We start from the raw sequence: 15,257 nt of genomic DNA on the forward strand, positions 1-15,257 counted from the left end.
GGGGGGGAACGACATATTCTGCTGTACTGTAATTTTCGGTTTATATTTTTCATACATAAAACAGAATCATAAAATATTCCCGAAATTATTTTCTTCTACCAATTTAAAATGTACTTTAATTAAATTTAAAGGTTTTGCCAATTAATTTAACAATAGATTAAAAATAAAAACAAAAACAACAACTGACCAGCCACTTTATTAGTTACACCTGTTCAACTGCTCAAGGTAAATTTCTAATCAACCAATCACACAGTAACTACTCAGACGTGTTAACTTGGTCAAGCTTGCCTAAAGGTCAAACTGAGGATCAGAACAAGAAAGGAAGGTGATTTTGAACACTGTGAGGTGGCAGACAGGCTGGTCTGTTTCAGAAATTGATGGTCTCCTGCCACACAACCATGTCTAGGGTTCACAAAGAACGGTCTAGGAAAGAGTTCATATTCAGTGAGGGACAAAATTTGGTACAAACAACATGACATTGTGTATCCATCCTGCCTTGTATCATATGTTGGTGCAGGTTGTGTAATGATGTCAGAAACGTTTTCTTGTCACACTTTGGAACAATGAGTATTATTGGTGACCATGTCCATCTCTTTATAGCAAGTGAATCCATTTTCTAATAGCTTCTGCTAGCAAGATAATGTTCCATATCAAAAATCTAGATCAATGACCATGACAAAGGGATTACTGTACTCATATGACCTCCAGCCAAACACGATCAGGGCACCTTTGCAATGTGACGGAACAGGAGACTTGCAATACGGATGTGTGTAGTCGACAAATCAGAGGCAACATTGTGATGCTATCAAGACCAAAATCTCTGAGGAATGTTTCCAGCACCTTGTTGAATCTTTGGTTCAATTAAGACAGTCAATAGGGTTCCAACCTGGGTACTTTTAAACAGTTTCTGTTCATGGACTCAGCCTTATTCATTTCCACTTAATCATGCCTTTTTTTTTAAATAAATGTGTTTAATGTGATCATTGAAGCAAAATACATTAAAAAAAAATACACAACCACAAAGTAAGCCATACTAAAATTACTTTATTACAGCTGATTTCTGTTCAATATCCCTCTGCCCACACAATAGTAAATACAATACAAACAATATAGTAAATTTGATCCTATTTTTTTAAATTCTGCTCAATATTTGTACACAATTTAAATCCACTTTTTGTACTTTACCATATCTTATGTAGTATCTTCATAATCTCTCTGACATTCAATAACAAGTTCCACCATCTATACATTTTATTATAGGTTATAAGTTGTAGTGGTAATGTGGCAAACAATACTGACATCTTCAAAGAAATGCAATATCTTTTTCAGAATTTGCCTGTCACCCCATCATCTTTTCAAGCCTTTTTACTTTGGCCACTACACCAGAACCTTGTTGTTTTGTTTCATACATTACATGTGGTCAGCCCAATGATAGGTTACAACCATGGAGATGAAACAAATGCAGTGGTATCTGGGCTTGGCAACTAAGGTATGGCACAGTGTTGGACCATAAAAAGGATCGCTATTTTCTGTCGCTGATTCTCATTCAGTATCCTACATGCTTTCAGTCAGTAGGAGAAATATCTGAAAGTTAAAGTCAAACAAATAAAACAAAACAAAATCTAATCCAGGCTGGTGGAGAAGTCTTTCGACTGATAACAAAATCCAGGTTCCCTCACACAAAACTATGACACAAAAGTGAACAAAATGTGTCCGCATAAACAAAGTTGGCATCTATGTGAGGTCTGATCGACCTAACATTCAAACTCTTGGCCGTGGCCTATGAATATAGTAACAATCCAATAAAGATAAATACATTCTCATCTTCTTTACAACATGAATAACTCAAAAGAAAAAAAATGATGACTACAACCTGTTTTGTTACAGTAGCTGGAACTAATCAGTTGGCATAACAGAAAAAAAAAGTTTCGGGTTCAAACCATATGTAACTTGATACAATGCATACTTTCTAGGCAGAATATATACATAATGAAAGTTAAAATCCCACCTAGAAAGAAAAATATCCCAGCATTTTTGTGTGTCCTCAAATATGATAGGAATAGAGCAACAAACAACATTCAGAAAGAGCCAGCCAGAAAGGGCGGCTCTGAATCAGAGTGGAATGGAGACAAATGGTCGAATGTGTGCAGCGACAGAGAACTAACTCCGCAGTGGTAATACTCAGAGATGGTGACTAAACGAGTGGTATTTAAAGATGATAGTAAAGGCAATTTGTCAGTGTACACAAACCAAGCGTAACATTGAGATATGTCCACACAACTTAACACCTAAACTCTGAGCGTGAAAGGTTTACACATGTCACTGTAGTCTGTCAGTTTTTAGAAATCATTTTCTTAAAATGTGGGTTTACATTTAAAATTCCTGTAATTAAAAAAAAAAAAAAAAAACCAAAAAAAAAACCCCATACACACGCATACACACACATAAATTCCAGCTTTGTGAGGAGGAGCAGTCACTTTTGCCAACTCCAGAGAATTATCTTTAAAGTGTTTTATATTCTCAGTGTCAAAATGCCAAGTCTCACTTGAATGGAGAGGCTGTTAAAAGGTAAAATGGGAACATACTTCTCCAGCGATAGTTCATTAACTACAAACTGAAGAGAGAGAAAGAATGCAGACATGAATATAATTCAGAGGAGGAAAGGAAGTGTTTTTGCCACATGTATTTCGCACTTGGCTTGTGTTTTTTTTTTTTTTTTTTTTTAAACTGTGCACTGACTAAGTTTTACATGCTACAACGTCAAAATGCAAGCATGTGCTCAATTCAGTCACCCAAGTTTTGGGGTTCAATGACTTGGTGTAACATTATTAACTTAGCACCTTTTAAATTATTAGTGTTGCTTACTTGGGCCCAGTGTTTTCATATTTAGTTGTGCCAAGCCTGCTGTTATGGTCATGACAATTAACTCTAACTTCCTGCCTGCCATAATAAACTCTCCAGTTTACTCGCTTCAGTTCATAGAAACTCTAGCCAAAACATACGCGCACACACACACAAAAAAAAAGCACCATCCTCACATATTCTCTTCACTCTGAATTTAACATAAACACAACTGAGAGCAACAACAGCCATAGCTTCACTGACTGGCAATCTCCTTAGTTACAATTGTATTGGGTGTAGTTGTACTCTGTACTTGGGAAATTGCTCTAAAGAAAAAAAGAAAATGGATCACAGCACATCTAAGTCTGCCTCCTAAACTTAACAATATGCGTACCAATGATCACTCACCAGGTGTTTTGCGAAAAGAAGTCAACTATTAAATCTCACACACATTTAGTTGTATAAAGTGCTTTGAACAAGGCAGCAGTTTTAAAAGGCACTAATAAAAATAAACAGATGTCTATTAGGATTCTTTATGAAGGCCAATAAGTCACAATTCCTTCTGAGAACATGTACAGTGACATTCTCTGTAACGCAAGGGTTTCCCCCTCAAGTACCATGTGAAGGCATGAGAACTGGTTGCAGATATGCACCAGCAATGTTCTGTTTCTCGACATACATAGGACTTAAACTGTACTGAATATGAGAATCTGAGGAAAATGTCTGAAAACCTGCTAAAATAGGCTAAACAAAAGAAGCTAACACTGATAAGAAATGGAAGAAGGAAATTTAAACTATAAAGATCTGAGACTAATTTCAGTTATCATAGGTTAAAAAGGCACTGTAGGATAGTTGTAGCATGTGTGAAACAGTTAAGACTAGATTATTTGGCTCTGAATCTGTAATGTTTCGTTTTGGTAGAGGAAAGAAAACTAACTAAGATAAGAGGAATCGAAGTCATCATGACGACCATTACAGCAGGCTGGCATCACAAGCATCTTCACTCACTCTGCTGCGTTCGTAACCACCATCAAACAATTGCCCAGTGTATTACTGAATACGAATGGGGAGAGTGAAGAAGGGAGGTCCTGAATAAAATCAGTTCTGTGATTGTTTGATACATTTAAAAAAAAAGGACAAAATTAACACATGTCAAAGGCTTTTAACAGTGTTTCATGTGCAAAATGAGAGCAATGGCTGTGAGTAGCACAAACTTATGTTTTTTTTGTTTCTTTATTTTATTCTTTTAAATCCTCCTTAGGAGAGAACTGTAACTAAACACAAATGAAAGTAACATATTGACACTCAAACTGCTTATGCAACATAAATTTTAAGGATCTGTATGTGTGCCGATAAACTGCCGTGAGGGCGGGCTGTGCTTTTTCCAGCCCTTTTGACCTGAGCAACATTTATTTCATCACACATCCACATCTGTACATGGGAGAAATGGTAAATGGTGGGGTAGTGTCTGAGAAAGACGGAGCAATAGAGCTCTGCCTTGATGTGTTTTTAGATTCCCCGCACTTGGATTCTTGATTCCATGGCTGATGAGGGATCTATGTGTAGGAGAGGTGGGACCCGTTAGATATTTGAGAGGTCACACTGGTGCTCCTGCTCATTCCCTGCTCACTGTGCCCTCCCGAGGGTGTCCTTCCCATCCCCTGGGGGCTGTTCTGAATACCACTAGTGCGTGCGCCCAGAACTCCAGCTGATGGGTGGCCCCATGGTGTCGAATCCCCTCCTCCCTGTATGCCCTGTCCCCAGCCATGTTGCATAGATGCCCCTCCTGGACTGGAGTGATATCGATGGTAACTGCCTTGGTGACTGAACCCTGCACCTGAGCTGCTGCTGCCCCAGTGTGCACCTTGAGAGCTTCCAGATGGGTGCTGCTGCTGATGTTGACACCAACTTACTTGAGCCCCGGGAAAGTTATTGCCCATGGCCTCTGGAGAGATGTTTGATAGCACCATGTTGCTAAAGCCTAGGCGCATACTCTCAGAGTCAAAAGCCTCAACTTCTCTGGCTTGGCGTTCCAGCACGCTCTGGATTCGCGCTGAGCATTCATTCTGCAAGGACTGCATTTCTTCCTCAATCTATAGCAGAAAAGGAGGGAAAAAAATGAAATTCATATTAAACTGTTCACAATATTGTTATGGCTTACAAACATGGCAACTAAAGTAATGTTCAGGACTCTTAAAATCCCAGGACGCTCTCTACTATGCCATAGTTTCCCCCCCTTTTTTAACCTGCTTAAAGGTAAATAGTAAACATGTACACAGTGGACATTATTGCTTTCCCTTTCTCTCATTTTAATCATGTTGCAGCTCGTATGGCAGGACGAATTAACTCTTTATCATTATAACGATGAGAAGGCCACTGACCTCATGTAAATCCCATCAGCACTTCACCCACATTGCATGTAAAACAAACTGGATTAACTGAAGGTAGGAGCATTTTGCCCCTTTACATCCAAACTCTGAGACTCAATAGCTTAAGAAAATATAAATGTAAATCTTAACATGAACATAATTTATGGCGGAGAACCTTTGTTTCCAGCAGGGCCCTTCGGAGTGACACCCTCTGCTCCAGATCTTTCTTTTCACGCTCATGCTGGGCATCTGTCTGCATCTTGATCTTGCTCTGGTAGGCGTTGAGAAGCTCCAGCTCTTGCTGTAGCTGCATTCGTAGGGCTTGGTACTGAGCCTCCTGAGTCTCATCCAGACGAAGCTAAGACCAGCGAGAAGATCACATTCAGGGTCCAAGCAGTAAAACATATACTCAACTATTACTGATGTGGCCATATCCATTACAGGTAAGAGACTAACAGTCTTACAGTTTTACCAGACTCACCGCCTGAGTAGAAAGCATTTCATTGATAGAGTGGTCATACTGCTCGGCCAAAATGGCAAGTTTGCGGTGCTGCTCTTGCTTCAGCCGTTTAAGGACAGCTTTGTGCTCCGACTTTGGTGTCGTCTCCAGCAGATGGTTCCTCAGTGCTTTATACTGCCTAGTTTGGATCTTGCAAGTGTCCTGGAACTGCTTCTTGATCTGTAGCTCTTTGGACTAGATTGTAGAGAAAGGAGTAAATACTATATGCACTATACTTCCCAACTATTATCTACAGATAATAGCTAGCATGCTTAGAAGTGAGGAAGTACAACCAGAAAACAAAGCATTACATTAAAGTAATTCTGGGTTACGGTCTATTCAGTTTGTTGCTGTTTTTTTTCATTAAAACAGTAAAATATCAAGAGGTATAAAGCTGGGCACTCCTAATTCTGAGGCTGACATTTTATTCCTAAATCTGTGCATCTTTTTTTCCAGCTAGTCCTGACCCAAGCATGATGAAGTATAATTCAAATAGTGCCTAGACAAGCACTTTTACTAAAATCAGCGTCTGAATATTTAATATACACCCATGTTCAGAAACTTCTCCTGACCTTGAGACTTTTGGGTTGCTGGCGAACCTCCATAGCATGTTTGCGTCTAAGTTCTCTCTCCCTTCGCTTGTTGTACTCCTGCTGATTGGTAAGCTCCGTCTGGTGCTGTAGTCGGGTCAGCTCAGCCCTCGTCTTTTGGATGTTGTTTAGCTGGCGGAACTCCAACTCTTGCATGGACTCGTGGTGCCGGAGAAGCATAGCATGTTCCAAGTCTTTCTGGGTTTGACGCTTACTTAGCTCCTAATGATGTCCAAATGGAGATAAATAACATTTACAAGATAAGATTACTTCCAGAACAACAGACCATTTTTAGTTTGTGGATTACTTAATATTTGTAACATACTGTTCAACAGTATAGTGGTAGAGAAAGGTACAGACCTCTCGCAATAGATCCTTTTCGATTCTGTGGCGAGTAGTCAAAATCCTCCTTTTGAACCTGCGGCACTCTAGCTCCAGATACTGCCTCTGTCTGCGCTGTAAATTGGCCTCTTCTTCTGCTTGATAGTTTTGGAAGTTCTCCTTCTGTTTGGACAACCACTCCTGCTTTTCTTTCTTGGGAGTTGACTGGTTTTCATTCAATTCCTAAAGTAATAACAGACTGAAGGTCACTACCAGCACTTAATTTATACTGATTAATGTTTACTAACTGCTAGTTTAAAAAGAAAAAAGAAATCTGTATGTATTTCTGTGTCTGTAACACCAATCTGCCTGCCTCTTTAAGTTGCTCCTTGCGAAGTTTGTATTCCCGTTTCTGGTTTTCAAGAAAGCTGTTGAGCTCTTTTTTCTGTTGACTCTGGATGTGTTGCTGGAACTTCTTTTCATCATTGCTAAAGGTTTTTGCCTGATAAAGAAACAAATATAATCAGTTTTTTCTATGCACAATAACAGTGAGTGAATGATAACACTGACAACACACTTAATGAACACTTAGAAGCTGAAAGCATACATCTTTCTCCATTGACGCTTGGTGTTTCTTGATCAGTTTCTCCATCTCTTGGGCGAAGCTATTCCTCTGATTCTCCAGTTCCTTGTCCAGACGGAGTCTGTTCTCGTCCATTTCAGTCTTCAGCTTGTTTTCCAGAGCCATCAGCTGTTTTTGATGCTGTCGCCTCATGCGCTTGTAGCCTAATATCTGCTCTCTTAACTCAGAATCTTGCTCATGCTCCTTAATCTGGCGAGTGAGCTAGCAAACACAAGACAAAATACTTATCTTTAGACATGAAGTTTATAAGGCACACAAGTATTGTGAATAGATTTAATTGCAAGCTTGTTCAAAACACTTCTGATGATTACATGAAAAAATATATTGCTTGCCTTAAGGTAAACGCTTCTAATAATCACGAGGACACTGGGTGAAAATATTTTTGCCTTTTTACAATCACAGAAACACCCAGCAGGTATATGCATGGTTATCTGAGATATTAAACAGTTCGTTAGCAATGATGTACAAATGAAATGACAGCATCATTACCACTGAAGCTGTGCGTATTGTGGCAAAGTGTTCACGGTTTCTTCTTGGCCGTGGCGTGTGTGGAGGAGGGGACTGCTGCTCAGTTGGCTGGTTGTGAGTCTGTAAATCTTGGTTACACGTCTCTTCTCCCTAAAAGGTGCACAACAATACAGACATTGCAGGCTATTTAGAACCAATCTAAACAATACTCCAGTGAGAATAATACTAATAACACTTTACTCAATGAAAAGTGAAAGAAAGATGTCTTACTTGTTTGACATGTATGACAGAGCTGTTGGACATTACTGTGTGGTCCCCTTCGATGTCTGCCTCACTTTTGTCATCGCCTGCATCTGTTAAACTATTAACAGAGCTGCTCTGCGAACTGGCACTGATTGACATACTGGGGATGGATTGGTTGCTCCCTACACTGTTCACTGTACCGGTCCTACTCACACTTGGTTCTGGCTCCTAAAAGTAAAAGAAAGTAGAAAGTAACAAGATTACAACACATCTTGTGTCAGAGGACACAATACTATGAAAGGCAGAGAGGCAAGCAAGGAGGGGTTAACACAATTTCAAACAGACCTCCTCTTCATCTTGTGTTGTTGGGCCATTGTGGACTTCCTGAAACAAGATCTTCTTCATCTTGCGATACTGCAGATTGTCTAGCTCCCGTACTGCATCCTTTGTCCGGCTTATCAAGTCTATTAAAACCGATTCAGGTCGCTCACGCTGGACAAATGCATGCTGGACGAGCAACAGAAAAGCCATTTTGCGTTAAATTCATGAATTTGTCTATAAGGATTCATCACAATAACAAATCGGTCACAATCATTTTTGGTTGATTACCTTTAGAAGCTCCTCAGAGTTTGGCCTATCCTGGGGTAATTTCTGAAGGCAAGAATCTACAAAGTTTCGGAAATAATCCGTCCTACAGTTGGGAGATCATATATGAACAAAGTTTAGAATGTAGAAGAACAACATAAATAATAAATAGACATTATTCAATTTGAAAAACAAAATATGGATCCAATTCTAAACTCACCATTCACTCGACTGCAGTGTGGGGCTGTCATTCTGTGCTATATGGTATAAGGCACTCATTGCATTCATGTTAAAGAGTGGCGGCTTCCTCTCAGCTATGAACCAAGAAACAGGTTACATTAAGAAATGCATACAAGGAAAGTGAGGATGAAAGAAGAAAAAGCCACATCAGTAATTGAATGAACCTAATGGTGTGAGAAACACTGCTGCTGACTGTGAGCAGTTAACTGAAGTATAAAAGCAGATGTGTGAATTCTAACAATGCAACAGCAAAGGAGCTAGGACATACCTAATTCAATGCAGGTTATACCCATAGACCAAATATCCACCTTTCCATCATATTCACCTTCATCCATGGCTAAAATTACTTCTGGGGCCATCCTGAAAAAAAGAACAAAAAACAAAGAAGGCATCACATTCACAATGCTAACTTCATATTCCAGTGGAAGGCAGGGATGTGAAGCTGCAAATGGGCACCTGACAGCTGTCGCTACGTGACGGATCTGAATCTCAACAAGTAAAAATTGAGTTGGCCTCAACTCTGTTCAGGCAATGCACTTTATCCATGATGCTGTGAAAATGTCGCTGGCCATGATTGGTCACTGGTAACTTGGCTGCTCGCAGTGTGAAAGTAGCAATAACATTAGTCTGGCAGCATTTCTTTCCATATTTAGTGAAAAGAATGGGGATTTAGAAGGTTTTTTCACATATAGATGTTAATTATGTTTAATATGTGACAATGTTCTTGTAAACAGATTGCCCATCTGTTAAGAAGGAGACAGGGTATATACAGACATATATAGATAAATTATTATAGTAAGATGTTTTGAATTTTACCAATATGGAGTCCCAACGAAGGAGTTCGCAGGACAGGCGATGGAAGCAGAGCCAAAATCTGCTAGTTTTACCTGCCCTGGCTCTGTCAGCAAGATGTTTCCTGCCTTGATATCTCTGTCAAACACATGAGAGGAAATGGTTATAGCAAGACGTAGAAGACACAGTGCATGAGGGCTAAAGCAATCTGTGCACAGCATGCTCCTAAAAAAAACTTGAAACACTCACCGGTGAATCATAGTTTGGGAGTGAAGATAAGCCAAACCTTGAAGAGCACCATGTGTAATTGCAGCTATTTCAACTTCCTGCAGAGGTTTCTTGTGAACTGAAGAAGATGTATAATAAGTGATGTAAATCAAGAAAAAAGGTGATGGGGATAAAAATGGCAAATACAGGAATGTAATTTCTTCCAAGGTTTTCCACTCACCTTCTAACAAATCGGAAGCAGAGCCAAGGCAATACTCCATTACCAGCTGTAAGGAAATCAGAAGTGCTTTGTGTGAATTTATATTTGGCCCTTAAATAATTAATAAATATTAGTCTTACATCAAGATCATCATCATTAACACAATGTTGTAGAACCTCACCCATGCAGTGTGCTCTCGTAGGTAGCATCCTTTGTACTCTATGGTGTTTGGGTGTTGTATTCGTTGCAGGAATTTCACTTCTTTGATTATGTCTTGCCATTTCTGGGACAACAGTAAAATAACAAAAGGACTGTTACAGCAAGAACAAGTTTATTCATGAATAAACAGTTTATTAACCTAATATAGAACATTTGAGGTCATCATACCTCACTGGATTGCTTCCCACTATATGACATCTTCTTGATGGCCACCACATCATTTGTCTGCACGTCCCGTGCCTGAATAAAAAACACATTACATAAAACTGATTGTCAAGATTTTTGTGATTTAAGCTACGGCGAGATAAATAAGGCAATAAAGGTCCTACTTCCATATAGCTTAATTAACTTTGCATTATGAAACTGTAAAGATTAAATTATATCTATGTGCTTTGAATCAACATTAAAAAGCCCCATTGTGATATCATGATACCTGAGCTAATCGGTATTAAGTCACATGCACAACAGCTACAAGCAGACATGTTGGGGCAACATGGGAACAACATTATGGTAATCAGTTCTCTCTAAGCTGACTAACATAAGCAAAGTTTAGGCGTAATATCTGTATTAAAACCTTCTAAATCCATTACACGCATCTAATTGATTTGTGGGTATGTCTGTATTGCATGTGTTGTTAAATACTCACAAAATATACAGCACCAAAGCTGCCATGTCCAATTTCATGAAGATCCGTAAAGAGCTTTTCTGGGTCCTCCTTGAAGAAGAGTTCAGCAATTTCGGGGTCTTTGAGGTTCCCCGCCCGACTGTTATTGGGCATAATTAGGGGTTGGGGGCAATGCCGCTGCCGCCAGGAACTATCTGGGTCTGCGACAGCGACGTGAAAGCCCCCACTGATGACTCATCTGCAGGACAGTGGTTTCATATGTGTTCAGAACTGAAAGTACAAGAAAAAAAAACAAGAGTAAACACACTAGCAGAGATGTACACATGCATTGCTATTCTAAATTAGAAAGCTACAGCAACACTGTATGGACTGTGAAGCACAGCACACTACAAGAAAAGGAAAGCTGGATGTTATGAAGTAAGATTCACTTAAATGCTGAATTACTAATAATACTTCTTAACACTGATTATATCATATTAGAAGGCTATATAAGTGAGAAAGCTCTTAGTTGTTCGGATGAGCAACAGACATGCCTAATAATGTGGGCATGAGAAGGCTAAACAAAGCATGAACTTAACCATGATGTCAGAAATCCTGAGGTAGCAAGAGATAAGTCTCCTGTTTCCATAGTAACCACAGCAATGAAATCAGGCCAACAAAACTGGCCTCACACCTTCAGTGACTGGTGTGTACACAAAAAGATGTGAGGAGGATACAAAGACGTGCCTGAGAGCTGCCCATCTCCAGCCTGAACGTGGAAGAGAAATTGAGCACCTTCACAGTGTTAATGACTGAAGGAAAACTCAGTATTCCAGTGACGGGATGACTGGTTAAACCTGCAGGTACATGGAAAACATTCTCAAACGCAGCAAACAGCGTACATGCATCTTCCTAAAAGTGATCAAAGGGTTTGTTCAGCAAAAAAAAAAAGTTTATTCAAAGGTTATATTTATTAGTTTATTAAAAGTATTGTTTGAAACCACTTATTCAAAGTGGTGTCATACCACAGTAACGGCTTAGTTTTCCTTTGCCCTGACTTTGGAATATCCACAACAGAAACACTCATTAGAATTAAAATAAATTACTTGTTTGTGATTCACACCATGTGGGAAAATGACATCTGAAAAGCAGCGTGCCTTTTCATAAGTGGTGTCTTACTGGAAGCAGTCAAGTGTGCCGCCTTCTCGTGAATGTAAACAAATTAAACAAACAAACAAATAAATAGATCAAAATAACCAAAAAAATAATCACAGTAGCGTGTGTGGATTAACATAATATATCAAAAGCTCAATATAATTTCACTGGGGTTATGGGGGTTAACATGGTTAGCTCTTCATTGTCAGCAAAGCCAATACCAAAATTATGAAAAAAAAACCCCAACAACAGTCATTTTGTTAGTTCGTTTTTTTCAGTACATCACAATAACTGCTCCATCGTGTAGTAACACATTCACCTTATACGCAATAGATACCCGGTTTGAGACTGAGTGGAGACACTAAACTTAGTTTAAGGAGTCACAAGCTAGTATAAGCCTAGTGCCAAGCAAAGATAAATGGAGAGGTTGTGTCAGGAAGGGAATGTAGTGTAAAATCTGTGCCAAAACAAACATACCGATCCATCTGCTGTGGCGACCCTTAGGAAATAATGGAGCAGCCAAAAGTCACTGGCAGAGTATGTATTGACTCTTCTGGAAGTGATGGGGGCAAAAACGCCTACAAGTGTTCCAGTCTATCTTTACATGATGAAGGAGGAGGAGGAGGATGCCCATGAGCCCAGGAAAAACTACACATGGAAGATGGCTACGACTATAGCGGCCACTATAGCGCAGGCTCTACTCATTGATATAAAAGGCAGTATGAGTAGCGTGTGGAACTACTTTGTGTTATTATCCTGAAATACACTAACCTTTTCTTTTTGGAGACACCTGGCACTGCCATTGTGAAATCACTCATGCACCTAAATGTTTGCAGTGGCTAACTATCAATAAAATGTTAACATTTTAAATGTTTTAAACCACCATGACAGTGATTTAAAATGACTTTTGTGCGATTAAAGGTATTTTATGTCCAAGTACATCAAATTGGGTATTGAGACTCGTGCAATTCTACTGATATTGATATCAACTACTAAATTTCAGGTTATCATGATGTCTCTGCCTTTTAAAAATACAGAAATTAATAAAAGATTATTACTAAGCCCGCAACACCACGCTCAATACGTTAATTTCCATTATTACTTTGAAACAGCTTCACTAATACTAATGTAGACTGTAAAAGATCACCGAGAAAAGTTTACTGAGTCCATTCGGCTCAGATGATCAGTTGCAAACAGATGCAAGGCTGACGCTAGAGTCACAAGACTTCTTTCCCAGCCTGGGAGAAACAGCCCCCAGTTCCAAGCAGACATCTTTTGTCTCACAACAACACTGAACAACTCACTATACTACACAGTTGTAGCCACAGCTCTGAAATAAAGCCCCATTACCATGTGGGACTGTGGCTCTTTATTGCCATTGTTCTTCACTACATTGTTTCTCATGAATGAGCTTTGTTGTCATATCTCATGATAGCATTTTCAACTTGTGAACATGTGAGCACAAAAGAGAATGATGATAACTGATACTTTCATTAAACAAAAGAAGAAAACAACAAACACAAACAACAAGATCAACAACAATATAAATACCCTGGTGTTCCAACTTGCACAAATGCATGCACAAGAATGCAGCAGGACAGGACAACAGAACTGGAGGGCTGGAATTCTCAATGTATGCCCTCACTGCGCTGCATTTCTCAGCATTTCCTGTTCGTGCAGCTATAGGGAGGTAGGAATGGGCCTTGCTGAGCATTTTCACTAGTGATTATCTGTCTATCTTGGTATTGCAGCAATGGCACGCCTTCTTAAGTGCGCCGCAATTTAATAAAGTAAAACATTTTTTCTTTCCATGTCCTAGAAGTAACTTAAAAAAATACAGGTAGTTTTCATTACTTTGAAGAATCCATTAAACAAATGTAAGCGTAATGGAGGTCATTTAAGACACCTCCGTTTGGCACGCCAATCTATGGCACAACATAGCACAGGGTTTACGTCTGTTTCACCCAAAAACAAACAGAAACGGCACTGTAACATTGTAGCCAGTGTATCTTTATGCCTTCAAGTATATTAAGTTAGTTGGTAACTAGGCACCAGTTACCCAAGAGGAATGAGGGCGATAGATCTGAAAACCTTTAAAATATCCAACGTTTTCCCAAACTAAGATTGGTGAGGCAAACAGCAGCGCAGCATTACCTGCTGCGTTTTTACCTGTCTCCTCCTCCTAGAGTTTCAAAACAACCGGAATTTCACAGATTATTTGGTTGGGATTCATTAAAAGTTAACACTTTCCCACAGCGGTTTTAAGCGTCGTGTTAAAAAAAAATCACATCAAAAAGACGGAAATATAAAAAGACAGCAGCTTGGGAGTGTGATGTCATCTACACACACCAAACTTAACGTTAGCCAAGTTACGTGTCATATGGCGAAACAGCCCAAGCATAATTGGCGTCGTGTTTACGACGTGAACAGCTGAACATACACATGGATAATGTGGAATTAAGCGACCTGTAAGAACTCGCTTATCAGAAAAAGCTAAATTAGCTGGCTAACGTTTGTTATGTTTGCTAAGTTAGCTTAGCCAGTTAGCTGAAACTCACCCTCTTTTGACAGGCCAGGCTTCAGCGCTGTGGAGAATGTCGCTAATTCAAAACAGTTTGGGATTTGAAAAGTATCCCCTCAGTTTCATCGCCAGTGAGGCAACTTCGTGCGCCAAATCCTTGTGGTTCTTCACGCTGTCAGTCGATTATAACGCGCACATTTGTGAATTGTTACAGGTTAAAATCCCCACCCTTCAAGTAACTGGGGTGCCAGAGATCCCACTCCCAGACAGGTCCAAAGATGGCTGCCGAGCGATCCGCTGCCGCCTCCCTTCGTGGAAATGCGTCGGGGGAAATGTGAGGGAAGTTCAAACACCTCCAGAACCGCATTAAACAAGCCGCGATAATGTCCGCCTTATCGTTGGGGGAAAAAAACCTCGGGATTTAACCTCTCACACTGGCAGACTAACCGCAGCCGTTTAGACGTGTGTATGTGCCAGGCTGTCTGTGCTCCTCAGTGCAAACAGCAGTTCCGCCCTGCCTGTTGAATTTGCTGTAAACTCTCCCTGACCCATGTACATCCAGAGGCGGAGACACTGGAACATCATTAAAGAACACTGGACCTGCGATCACGTTCATATTTTTATCGAAGTTACTTTTAATAATTTCACTTTTGACATTTCTGGCATAAGATGTGAGTAGGGGGGGGGACTTTATAAATGTAATATGTATTTTAAATGAAAGGACTTGGTTATCGATGATG

General features: G+C 39.7%; 1 protein-coding gene across 1 annotated transcript; it reads right to left on the reverse strand.

Moving 5' to 3' along the window:
* Positions 1-1,024: 1,024 nt before the first annotated feature.
* Positions 1,025-15,043, reverse strand: taok1a (TAO kinase 1a). Its single transcript, XM_085430411.1, has 20 exons — positions 14,555-15,043; positions 10,884-11,132; positions 10,406-10,477; positions 10,200-10,301; positions 10,040-10,085; positions 9,841-9,937; positions 9,616-9,729; positions 9,068-9,159; positions 8,780-8,873; positions 8,584-8,665; positions 8,320-8,481; positions 8,002-8,202; positions 7,753-7,881; positions 7,228-7,464; positions 6,994-7,122; positions 6,660-6,863; positions 6,282-6,521; positions 5,692-5,904; positions 5,386-5,568; positions 1,025-4,934 (listed from the first exon to the last, which is right to left on the reverse strand). The coding sequence occupies exons 2-20, from the start codon at positions 11,013-11,015 to the stop codon at positions 4,398-4,400; spliced, it is 3,066 nt and encodes a 1,021-aa protein (XP_085286537.1). The 5' UTR covers positions 11,016-11,132; positions 14,555-15,043; the 3' UTR covers positions 1,025-4,397.
* Positions 15,044-15,257: the final 214 nt, after the last annotated feature.

Source organism: Copadichromis virginalis, linkage group LG14 (assembly GCF_057382275.1).
Source record: "Copadichromis virginalis isolate Kocher_CV1m ecotype Utaka linkage group LG14, C_Virginalis_male_GT1.1, whole genome shotgun sequence".
NCBI classification, from domain to species: Eukaryota; Metazoa; Chordata; class Actinopteri; order Cichliformes; family Cichlidae; genus Copadichromis; species Copadichromis virginalis.